The following is a 12387-nucleotide window of genomic DNA, read 5'->3' as shown; positions in this document are numbered from 1 at the left end:
CCATCCTGTGATTCTATGATTCTTTAACTACTTCATCTTGATGTATCTGTGATCTGCTTAAATGGTTAAAGTGGGGGAAAAGAGAAGATACAAAGTGCTTTAGGTTAAGGTGCAAATTATGCACAGTTAACAGTGGTGTAAATTATTACAAGAGAAAGGTTGCTCCACAGGAAGAATTGTGCTGCCTGGTCTGTTCTGGGCTATGTTCTGTTCTTATTACTTCAGAAGAGGCCAATGATAAAGTTGAAAGGCTTTAATTCCAAATCCTTTCTGATAGGCCATCCAGGTTTCAGATGAAGGGTAATCTTTACAGTGACTCGTTTGGGAAACCTAGGTCCTGAAAGTTGAAGGAACCCAATGAAGAGGATCTACCCCAGCCAGCTCTCAATCCACAGCAAACAGGTCAGGAAAACGTCGTTTGTCTGAATTACTGGTGTTGCTGATCATTGAGAAGAAGCAGATGGTACTAAACCAGAAAAAATAGCTTCTGCTTCTTGCACAGGTTCAGAGAACTTAGCCACTACTAGGTCTTTCCCTCAATTTTCTTGCTTGATTTTCACCTCTAAGTCTGCAGATGAAAAAGTGCTAAAAATGCTCCAAGGCTCTCACAACAAACCTTTGCAGACATTTTTGTAGACCACTAGGGAATCCTAGATTTAAAGTGTTTTTCATCTTGCCAGTCTTGAATACCAATTCCAATTTTGAATACTGTTCCTGAATGTTCTTTCTCTCCTACTTTCTTTACAGGCTATTGAGTAGGTTTTGTCATTGTAATGCTCTGAAATCTGTAGATTATAGCTAAATCATAGAATTAGAGCAGACTAAGAAATGAGAAGTATCTTCCTGTGTTATTACAAAGAATAATCAAAATGATTAGGCTTTGCTGTTAAAGGTATAAAAACGGATCCATTGTTTTTTAGCATTAACACAGCCTCAAAGAAAGGCTACGTTTGCCAAAAAGTTTAATATTTTTACTGACAGTTTTTTCTTTAAGTAAGAAAAAACAATAAAAACAAATGTACATCCCAGAATATGACATAAAACCCCGTAATTAATGTCCATTTTCTATGGCAGTATTTAGGGATTAATTAAAAGGCCATTTTTCACCAGTCAAATCTTTTTAGATTAGTTCTTCCACTGCGTCCTGTTAATAGAGTTTTGATTTTAAATCTAAGTTCCATCTAAATGAGGTTCTGCTCTATAATCCCGATTCTGAGTAATGGATGATCCTTAAGGACATAATAACAATTTTACATCGATGTCATACGGATCTTTCTGAGGATCAAATGGTATCCTACAGGGTTATTTACAGCTGGTCAGTATTTCTCTACCACAATCTCCATGTAGCATGGAAAACATCATGAATTACTGTTGGTTTTGACAAAAATATCTGTTCTGGGGGCAACAGATTCTTATGTTGACAGATATTGCTGAAAAGATTAAGTTGCGCAAGTTCTAGGTATTTGAGTTTGTTCACCTGACAGGCAGATTAAATATTACTGTAACAGCTCCTGCTAAGGAACAAGGAAATAATTCCACTGTTAAATAAGTTACTTTTTCTTGGGGAATAATATTTCACCAACACTGAGATCCAGACATCAGAGATGTAGGGAGAAGTGGTTACGGTTGGTAACACAGGACAAGAGGTAAATGAATACAAAACAAACTTTAAAACCTGGGACAAAGGGCAAAACTGCAGCTTCACTCAGGCCACAGAAATTCCACATGGAAAAGAATTTCATCAAGAGCTGATACCTATAATTTTGTCCCCAGTTTGTAGCTAGCTTCATCCTCTGTAAGAATAGCAAATGAACCTGTATTTCAGCAGTCACGCACCTGACCTGGTACCGAGTTTAGTTGTCTGTGTGTAGTGGTTGAAAAAGGAAAATCAACAGATGGACCCAGGTTTTAGAATCATCCTGGGCTTCCAGGGCTCCACTGGCTCCTGCTCTGACTTCAGGCTCTTTCAGACACGAGCCAGCTTTTTCCCCATTTTTGATAATCTTTATGTGCGCTTATGAGAGGCCTCTAAATATTGAAATTTTTAGAGCTGAGCACAGTTCTGAAGCAATAGAGCTGAGCACAGTTCTGAAGCAATTTTCTCTCTGCTGAAAATACTACTGCTAATAATAATAATATGAAAGGAGAGAAAGAAAAAAAGAGGAGCAGCAATGGAGAGGAAGAAAGTAATTGAACTTGAGAACTTTTAGGCTCATTATGGTAAGTACAGCTGGAAGAGACCATTTACAGCCAGCACATGTAGAGTGTCTAGACCAAATCTGGGATCCTGTGTAAGGGATTACTGAAGCGAAGGTTCTTGGGATATATGTGGTGAGTGGATAAATCAGTCAGCAACCGTTGAAGCTAAAGCAGTGAGAATCTTGCTGGAAGTAGTCTGCAATCATCCTTCAGCTCCATGAGAGGGAGAAGGAACAGGGAGAGAATCAGCTACTGACTGCTTTGGTGTAAGAACCAGTTTCTTAGCAGTAACACCTGATGTGGTGTTTCACTAGGGAGAGTCGCGGGCAGTCAGCAGCCCCAAAGGGCACATCAAGAACCTGTAAGGATCAGCTGAGCTACAGACAAGATGCCAGATCAGTACAGTGTGTTAAGGCCTTAAAAAGCTGGTGGTAAAAATCGTAAGAAAACAGTATTGGGAACTTCACATTTAATTGAACTGTTTAAAACAGTTCAACTGTTTGGGTGTGACTGGTGAAATGACTTCAATTAATGATTCATCATCTCACAACTGAATTGTGTAACCTCAAGATTATTTTCTCTTTTTTCCTTTTTTTTTGTTGCAGAATTCATAGCAACTATTTTGCTAATTTTCTTTTATCGCCTACACTGTCTACGTACATCATCTTCTGCCATGAAGGTGTTTAAATTACAGACTCTCAAATCCTTGTGGACTCTGAAGCCTCCTAATAGGATTTTCCATGGACAGCCTGGGCTGCTTGCCTCTGACGTGTATTCACAGTACGAGATGGTCAGGCAGGGCAAACAGGAAATACCGACGTACTTCAACTTCGCAAGTGATGTACTGGACAAATGGTCTGAGATTGAAAAGGTAGATAACTTGTTTGTGCAGATGTGATACGTTAATTCATTTAAAATAGGGTGTGGGATTTTTTTCTTTATTAAAAAAAAAAAAAAAGTTGCCAAAACCGATCTGCATTAGGAAATTATACAAAATATTCTTTCTTGCTTATATTAAAGTGTCTCTGACCCTTGGTGCTCCCTGTGTGGGTAGAAAAATCAATGGTAAGTCCATTTTGACTTAGATTTATCTAGGAATGTCTGTGCTTATTCCTTCTGGCTTCTTTACTATTGGACATTCACACTGTAAAAATTCAGGTAACAACGACAACATTGCACGCTGGGGAAAATTCTCCCACAAATGTTTAATTGCCTCGCTCTGAAGTGTATTCTGCATTTGCCCAGGTGCCCTGTGGTTAGAGACCACTTAACTCCCCTCTTCCTGAGCTCTCAGACTAGAGTGAGTCCTGGGATACGCTGTTGTCCTGTTATTTTATTTTGTCCTCTGCCTGTTTTCCTTCTGTTTAATAATATTCCACAACTCCATACAGCGTATCAGGAGTATTAGGTGAAGTAGTATTTCACGTTATCTGCTATTTTGCAGGAGCATTATTGCTCAACATAAGAATTAAACTGAAATAGGATCCAGACTAGGACTTGAGTCTGGAGCAATTATGACAGTAAACATTTCAGGTTCAGAAAAGGGGAATTTATTGGGAATATCTGAGTTTGATCCATGGCAAATCTTGATTCACTAAGGACAAACAAAAAATAATAGCTTATATGCAAGTTGTGAAATACTCAGATCTTCCATGATTTGCAGATATTTGTGCATTATAATTTCATGGTCTTTCAGAAGAAAATATTTTTGTTTTGAATCCCTGTTTTGTAGGCTGGAAGGAGACCGCCAAACCCGGCCTTTTGGTGGATAAATGGAAAAGGAGAAGAAGTGAAGTGGAGCTTTGAGGAGCTGGGGTTCCTGTCCCGGAAAACAGCCAATGTGCTGACTAAAGTATGTGGACTGCAGAAGGGGGACAGAATTGTTGTGATCCTTCCACGAGTCCCAGAATGGTGGCTGGTGTACGTGGCTTGCATGCGAGCAGGTGAGTGACTACATCCGAGACTGGGGAAACCCGTTAATGCAAATCAGCTGAGAGGATTGAGAATTGTTTATAAAGGGAAAGTAATGTAATAATCTAGTGAGTGGCTTAGTTACCAGTTACTCAGGCAGTCCTGAAGGATTTGCACCAGGTGTCACGGGGGCCTGTGCAGCAGGTGTGGAGATGACAGAGGCAGGGAAGAGCTGTGGAAGACATCAGATGGGCCCACATCTCATTCCTTACAGGAGAGCACAGGCAGCTGCGTTACTCATCACTGTAACTGTTTGGCTTGAGAATGCCAGGGCAAATTCATCTCAGAAGTCAGTTTGGGAATAGTTAATAGTTTAGGTTCTCAGGGAACAACCAGATGGAAAAAATGCCATCCCAAACTAACCTTACTGCTTTCCCAGGAGTTGTCTTACTTCCAGGAATATCCCAATTATCAGCCAAAGACATCTCATATCGACTCCAGGCTTCCAAGGCTACCTGCATCCTTACCGATGACACACTGGCTCCTGCCGTGGACTCGGTGGCACATGAGTGTCACTTTCTGAAAACCAAGCTGATCGTGTCCGAAGGCAGGAGGGAGGGCTGGCTGAACTTCACTGACCTGTACAAGTGAGTGTGAGCTACCGCTGCTGCGGTCGGATGCAGCAAGCAGAGCTGTGCTCCACAGGTGCCCATTTACAAGTATTCACGGACTGTGGATACGTACCAACTGCTAACACTAAGGTGTTAATCCTGACGGCTTGACTGCTGGTCCACATCAGTTGTTTACTAACAGTGCTCTTGTTCTGGGAATTTTCTATCCTGTTCTTCTTAAGGGGAAGTCTGTCTTTGAGGAGAGTGTAACTCCACATTATTCTAGTCTAATTTGGTGAAAAGCTGCTGTGAGGTTTACTTGGGGTAGGGGTTCTGCAATATGCAAGACTTCATTACGTTCTGAAGCCTCTGTAAAGTCACCGTTGAAGTCACGGTTGCATTCTCTGTTTTAAAGAAACCAATCTGCTGACCATTCCTGCGTCAAAACGAGGATTCAAGACTCCATGAGTATCTTCTTTACCAGTGGAACCACAGGTTCTCCAAAGATGACTGAACATTCCCAGGGTAGTCTTGGTTTCAGACCTCTTTTAAGTGAAAGGTATGAAAGGTTTGACTCTGGTTGAACATAGAATGACTGAAGCTGCATAGTAGAACTGATGAAAGGTTATTGAATAAGAAATACTGATGTATGGGCCCAGTTCTCCTCCCTCTGAAACTGGACTAGAAACTCCAGCAGATTTCTAGGGGAGTAGGGTCATCCCCAGCATTTCCATTTTTCAATGAATATCTCTTACCCTCTCGTTAGAGTGGTTCAAAGGACAGCCATCAGCTGGGAACACTTTAGTGCACAGAACCAAGAGACACCATGCTGTTTGGGCTGCAAAAGCCTTTGTGGCGTGTAGATGAGCAGAGACAGAGTTTATATGGGTTGACCAGTTCAGCCTGGTCGCTCGGCAGCCTTAGAAGTGAAATAGCTGGTGTCCAACGTGAATGCTGCTGCTCCAGCCCGATCTTCACACCTTGTCTAAAGTCACTTTCCTGAAATTCAGACTCCTGTCTTTTCTTTACCCTATGCTGTGTCTGATATCATGTGTATGATATACCTGTCTGTGCATACAGATATATTTATGCAAACATAATTAGGTGCCCTTCTATCCTAGAGCTAGCTAACAAAATAAGCTTATTCTTAGTGCCCACATATCTTATTGGAAATCTTGGGCTTGTTGGAGGGGATTGTTTTGTTTTGTTTTGTTTTCTTTGTGGTTGTTTTTCTTTAAGCAAAAATTTTTCATTATCTTTTATTATTTTTCTGCTTTATCAGATACTGGTTGGATTTGACTCCCTCAGACATCATATGGAGCACAGCAGACACAGGATGGATAGTAGCTTCAATAGCATCTGTTTTTGATCCCTGGGTTTTTGGATCATGTATCTTTATACATCAGCTCCCACAGATTGAATCAGCAGCCATCCTAAATGTAAGGAAAAACTCATGGAGATAGATAATCTGCAGAAAGGGCGCAAAAAAAAATTAATTCATAACAGCATCCGGAGATTTCATGAGTGTTGTGTGCGAGATGCTGTATCTGTTGTGTAAAGCCCCTGCGTGCAGTTCTGACATACAAAGAAGGGGCCAATCCTGCCTTCATTCCTTCATTTTGCTCATAGCTGGTGAGCACGTGAATGAATATCATCCGAAAGCAGCACTAACTGCTTGCCTTCTGTTCCAGTGGCTATGGAGTATGGGGTGGTATTAATGCAGACTGACACTGAAGCATTTCTCTACCCACGCTAGCCAAGATGAACGTGAAAACCTCCCTGCAGAGAGCCAGGTTTATTCTGCCCGTGCTCCAAGCTGGGTGATCTGAGTGTCATGCAGACACGTTGGCACGGGATTTTGTCTCATCAGATATACTGTGATTCTCTGCATATTACACCAACGGTAGGAGGGTTTCTGACCCCACAGAAAGCATATGGTGCTTTCACATAGGAAGCAGAGCTGCCTTTGCCCCCTAAATCACTTGTTTACTCTACATCCACAGGCAGTTTTTTGTCTGAGCTTCATATGTCCATCTTCTTTACCTCACTAGACCCTCTGCAGATTCCCTGTGGACACGCTGCTTGGTGCTCCAACGTTGTTCCGCATGCTGGTGCAAAGTGACTTCTCCAGGTACACCAGGAAAATGTTTGCTGACGTTTAATCACCCTAACTAAACTTTAGTGATCTCCCAGATCTAGCTGCTTGACCCAAAATAAGGTAGTAGTTTAGTTTAAAATACCCTTCATGAAAAGACAATCATACAAAATTTGTGGGTTTTGCCGAGTCTTATGATCAAGCATAGGGAAACTTGATGTTTTCCCTCAGAAATTTGAGACTGTCACTACTGAACTTGTGAGCAAATCCCTGAGGGCATGAAACTGAGTGCCTGTTAAATTCTTTATCATACTTTTCAATTACCACCTAAATCATCTGTGCTTTGGGAAGGGCTGTCATCCTCGCAAGTCAGTGTCAATGTAACTGAGAGGGAGTGACTGTACACCGTCCCCTGCTCCAGCTCTCTGCCTGGCACCGTTCCTTCCCTCCCTCTTGCGCTTTCTTCCTTGGGCTGGTGCAAGGGGTCAGCAATCCGGGCCCTGGCTCAGCAGATGGCTCTGTGGTTAGTCATACGCATGTCCTTAAATCCCAGCTGATTTCAGCAAAAATTTTACTTCATTTTTCATGTGTGTTTGACTATTGCTACCTATATGTGTAGTGTTGAGCACAGACTTACACGCTTGCTGTATCAGGAGCCGAAGGATCAGGAATCCTCTGATTTCCCTGCTTCATGGGACTAACTCCCACTAAAGGCTCCGGGGAGACCTTACAGCACTTTCCAGTACCTGAAGGGGCTACAAGGAAGCTGGGGGGGACTTTTTACAAGGGTCTGTAGTGACAGGACGAGGGGAATGGGTTTAAATTGAAAGTGGGGAGGTTTAGCTTAGATAGCAGGAAGAAGTTCTTCCCAGAGAGGGTGGGGAGGCACTGGGACAGGTTGCTCAGAGAAGCTGTGGATGCCCCATCCCTGGAAGTGTCCAAGGCTAGGCTGGATGAGACTTGGAGCAACCTGGTCTAGTGGAAGGTGTCCCTGCCCATGGCAGGGGGTTGGAACTGGATGGTCCTTAAGGTCCCTCCCAACCCAAACCATTCTGTGGTTCTAAACAGCTTTCCAGTACTATTTGTTTATAGTTGCATGCTCCTTGTCTTGCCCAATAGATTTAAGTGCTGCCTCTCTTGTTTTTTAACTCCCTGTGAAGCTACAAATTCATGAACCTAAAGCACTGCCTGAGTGGAGGGGAGCCACTCAACCCAGAAGTCATGGAGCAATGGAAAAGCAAGACTGGGCTGGACATCCATGAAATATATGGCCAGACTGAAACGGTACATCTGTAGGCTCAATATTCTATTAAATCTTTGTAATTCCTTTTTGCTTTATGATGTTTTAATGCTTGTTTTTAAAGAACATGTCCCGTTTCTTCCTTCACATTTCTGTGAGTGCTTCAGAAATCCCCTCCCTTGATAACCTCTGAAAGAACATTCTTTCATGTCTCTTCTCACAGAACCTGCCAGAAACATGGATTGTTGTGAGGAGATGTGCTTTAATATTTCCATGAATGTCCTTTAGCAAATTCCCAAGTGACATTGACAGGCAAGAGGGCAGAGCTTGAATCTAAGGAAGAGGCCTAGTTAGCAATGGGCATAAATTCTTCACAGATAATGGAACAGGATTCTTTCAGGGAGTTTCTTGATTTTGCTTGTCTGTACTACACAGCATTGGCATATAGAATCCTATGAATCTTAATTCCTTACTTTGGAAAACACATTTAGTAAATTGCATGTGAATGTAGCAGTTTTGTATTCTAAAACTTCATTAATTTTGGTTTTTACAGGGAATAATCTGCTCTGTGTTTAAAGGAATGAAGATTAAACCTGGATCAATGGGGAAGGCAGCTCCCCTTTATGATGTTCAGGTTTGTTGGGTGCTCTGTAGATTCTTTGATAGTGGGTGGTTTTTTTGTTTAGTTGGGTTTGTGTTTGGTGGGTTTTTCCCATTGGACTAAAATACGTGTTGTTTCTCATTCTAGATCATAGACAAAAATGCTAATATTCTGCCTCCGGGACAAGAAGGGGAAATTGCTGTCAGAAGTCAACCTCTAAGACCACTTGGCTTATTCTCTGAATATATAGTAAGGACTTTATTTTATTCCTTATCACCACCAGTCTCCTCAAAATCTCTCCAATTGCATAGTGGTCAAAAAAGCGAATGTTTGTCACCAGTTTATTATTTATTACTGGAGTAATTTGTTTGTTTGGGTTGGTGGATGTTAAAAAAGGACAGAGAATAATTTGCTCAAGATTGAGTTAATTTTTTTTAAAGAATCAAAATGGTTTTGGTTTTAGAACTATTTTATTGTATTTTATAGCAATGTCAGTACAATTCTTGAACATCCTTGACTGAAATAGTAAGTTCCAGTGCATTTAACATGGTTTCAGTGCATTTAAGATTATGTGTGTTACAGCATAATGTAGAGCTAATGCATGCTCAAAATCATAGAATCATGGAATGGTTTGGGTTGGAAGGGACCTTAAAGATCATCCAGTTCCAACCCCCCTGCCATGGGCAGGGACACCTTCCACTAGACCAGGTTGCTCCAAGCCTCATCCAGCCTGGCCTTGGACACTCCCAGGGATGGGGCATCCACAGCTTCTCTGGGCAACCTGTTCCAGTGCTTCACCACCGTCTCTGGGAATAATTTCCTCCTGATATCCAAGATATCCTAACTACTGTTTGTAATCCACTTTGAGGATAACCCTAAGAAAACTGCAGAAAGTAAACGTGGAGATTTTTATGTCACTGGAGACAGAGGGATAATGGATGAAGAAGGATATTTTAAGTTCATTGGAAGAGACGATGACATCATCATTTCTTCAGGGTCAGTTTGCATGCTTCCTTTCTAAATCTGCCCTTGTATAATCTTACATGTTGTGTTCCTGGTGAGCTTCTGACATGATAATCCTGTGATGACTATACTGACCTCTTAGGAATGCTTGGTTTTATTATTAGCTTTCATAGACCTGCAGTATCTTCTTGGTGATGTCAGTGGCATCTCTGTACCCGTTTCCCCTCAACATCCCATCTGTTTCAACAAGCATTGGCAGAGGAGGGGTTTTAGTCTAAGTTCGTTTTTTGAGTAAAATTGAAGGACATGTCTATTAGACTGAAAGCACATTGAAACTTTTTATTTTTAATATGTGGAAATGAAACAATTTGATATTTTATGAGGTGATACCATAATGCGGCATCAGCTGGTACTGCAGACCCCACCTATCAGGGTGGGTTGGGGCCCCATCTTAAGAGCCACAAGGAAAAAGGATAGATGGAGAGGTATCCACAGCCCCAGCAGTCGGCTACCACATGGCCATCATGAAATGTTCCTACCTTCTACCACAGCCAGCTTTCCCATTCTGCCTAAAGTTTCTGTAGTTGGTTGTTGGTTTGGGGGGTTTTGGGTTGGGTGGGTTTTTTGGTGTTTGGGTTTTTTTTTTTCCCTTCAATGTGAAAATTAAAAAGCATTTGTTACTGGTTTTCCAGCTTGTCAAACCAAATCCTACTCTTTTTTTCCTCACCTAGATACCGCATTGGGCCATTTGAAGTAGAGAGTGCACTGATAGAGCACCCAGCAGTAGCAGAAACAGCTGTTGTCAGCAGCCCTGATCCCCTCAGAGGAGAGGTAATGGTGCTGCACGGTGGTGGGGAAGCAGTATGTTTAAATAGATAACTATATAACGCAGTTCCCACTTTACTGAATAATATTCAGCTCTAAGGCAGTCGTGTCATCATGGGTAATCCTGCTTGGGTTGGCAGGCAAAATCCCTTCCCATTTACATGCATTTGCTCTCCTTAATTTCTTTTCACCCCAAGAGGGTCTTCTCTGTGGAGAGCATCACAGCGATGTTTCCTTTCCCCTCATCAGACCTTCTTGTTGTTAAGCACTGGTCTGTACACTGAAATTGTCTTTTCTGGCTGTGTTGGTTTAGCCAAAGTTACACCATAACGTCCCTAGCGCTAGGCTTGTCCTGCACCTATGGAGCACGCAGTCCTGTGCTGGGGTGACAAGGGCCTGCTGTCCTCGGTGTGAACCTCAGGACAAAACGCCCCTCAGCTTCAGGGAGAAGACACCTGTGTCTGCAGAGACACCTCTTACTACTCCTTCTTCTGACCCGCTCTGAGAGGATAGAGCAGATGCTCTTGCTTTTCACTGAGGACAGGGAAACCGTGCTTCCCATTTTTCCTTCTGCACGTACATGGGCCGAAGCCGGGCACAACCATTTCGTACGTTGTGCTGGTTTCGCCGTTCCTCCCCGTTGCACGGCATGGCTCGGCGCAGTACTGCTCACTGCTGTAACCTGTGTATTGGCTCGTAGAAATGGATGCTGCCAGACCACTTTTGGTGACCTTACCTTACAGGTTGTGAAAGCATTTGTGGTCCTGTCCCCGACCTTTTCTTCCAGTGACCTGAGGAGCTTAACCCGTGACTTGCAGGAGCACGTCAAGAAAACTACTGCTCCATATAAATACCCTAGAAAGGTAAATGCTTCTGAGGAGAAATTTTAAACCGGGGTACCCTTCCATAAATCTCAGGACATTTACTTGATTCATCTGAAAGAGACAGTGGTAAATACTCAGCTAGAGCACTGTCTCCAGAAGATCTTTCCTAAATAACATATTAGTTTGAATTGTTTTTCATGTATTTGAGTAAAGTGATAGCTTAAACCTCTCAAAATTTCTAGGCTTTGTATGATATCCTAGGGAGATCGGCACGTTCTGAGTCAGGCTCACAGTCATAACTCTCCATTTTGTATTCAGTCTTCAACCAAGCACTCTGGTGACTTTGAAGTGGTACTTGGCTGAATCTGAGCAAGCATATATCTACTGGTCCTCACAGTTAATAAGAGGAAAGGCCATGAGGAGACACGTGGTGTTTCTCAGTAATCCCAGCACTGCAGGGAAGAGCTGGTAGCAGTGCTGTAGTTCACTTGTGCAGAACTCACAGGCCCTAAGGACCATGAGAGACTTTGTGCCAATAACATCTCTTTTCTCTTCCTTTTGTCGTTCATCTCTGACCTCTGATACCTTTTAGGTATTCATCCTTCTGTCACAGAACTCAGTTTGGTTAGCTGGGTCAGCTACAAAGGTGTTTGGCCATTTGGCAACCAGACACATTGTTTCACAAGTGGCATAATGTGCTGCCTTGATTTGGCTTGGCCCTGATCCTTTAAGCAAGCAGTTTTTACTGATGGGAGTCCTGTTAGTTTTCCACAAAAACTGAGAGCCAGTCTTGGAAAACCAACTCTAGAACATGCTGCATTGTTTTCTGTCTGTTTCTATTTAGGTGGAATTTGTCCAAGAGCTGCCAAAGACAGTCACTGGGAAGATCAAGAGGAACGAATTAAGAAACAAAGAGTGGGGACGGATCTAGCATTATTTGGAATTTAACAGAAATTCTTTAATTCAATTAACACTATAAAAATTCCTATGATATAACTGCCCTCCCTCTGATCTATTTTTGTTAAATGCCTGAGCATCAAAACCCATAGATAACACCAAGATGTGATGTTTGTGTTTGCTCGCAAAGCTTCTAATGTCATAGAATCATGGAATCACAG

General features: G+C 42.3%; 1 protein-coding gene across 1 annotated transcript; it reads left to right on the top strand.

Annotated features, from left to right (window-relative positions):
- Nucleotides 1–2872: 2872 nt before the first annotated feature.
- Nucleotides 2873–12200, top strand: LOC104503036 (acyl-coenzyme A synthetase ACSM4, mitochondrial-like). Its single transcript, XM_010153371.1, has 13 exons — nt 2873–3070; nt 3932–4142; nt 4550–4757; nt 5137–5280; nt 6004–6160; nt 6773–6852; nt 7977–8100; nt 8610–8690; nt 8805–8906; nt 9526–9653; nt 10352–10451; nt 11189–11308; nt 12114–12200. The coding sequence occupies exons 1-13, from the start codon at nt 2873–2875 to the stop codon at nt 12198–12200; spliced, it is 1740 nt and encodes a 579-aa protein (XP_010151673.1).
- The last annotated feature ends 187 nt before the right edge of the window (nt 12201–12387 follow it).

The sequence above is a fragment of the Eurypyga helias genome, unplaced genomic scaffold (genome assembly GCF_000690775.1).
Source record: "Eurypyga helias isolate BGI_N326 unplaced genomic scaffold, ASM69077v1 scaffold48286, whole genome shotgun sequence".
Classification (NCBI taxonomy): Eukaryota; Metazoa; Chordata; class Aves; order Eurypygiformes; family Eurypygidae; genus Eurypyga; species Eurypyga helias.
The sequence above is the reverse complement of the archived record's forward strand: the minus strand, read 5'-3'. Positions and strand labels throughout refer to the sequence as shown.

What these genes read in the sequence shown, in the direction of transcription:
- LOC104503036 (XM_010153371.1), top strand. Translation starts at nt 2,873, where the DNA reads ATGAAGGTGTTTAAATTACAGACTCTCAAATCCTTGTGGACTCTGAAG. An exon ending in AACTTCACTGACCTGTACAA is followed by an intron (nt 4,758 to 5,136) that starts GTGAGTGTGAGC and finishes TCTGTTTTAAAG; the next exon opens with AAACCAATCTGCTGACCATT. An exon ending in GCTTATTCTCTGAATATATA is followed by an intron (nt 8,907 to 9,525) that starts GTAAGGACTTTA and finishes ATCCACTTTGAG; the next exon opens with GATAACCCTAAGAAAACTGC.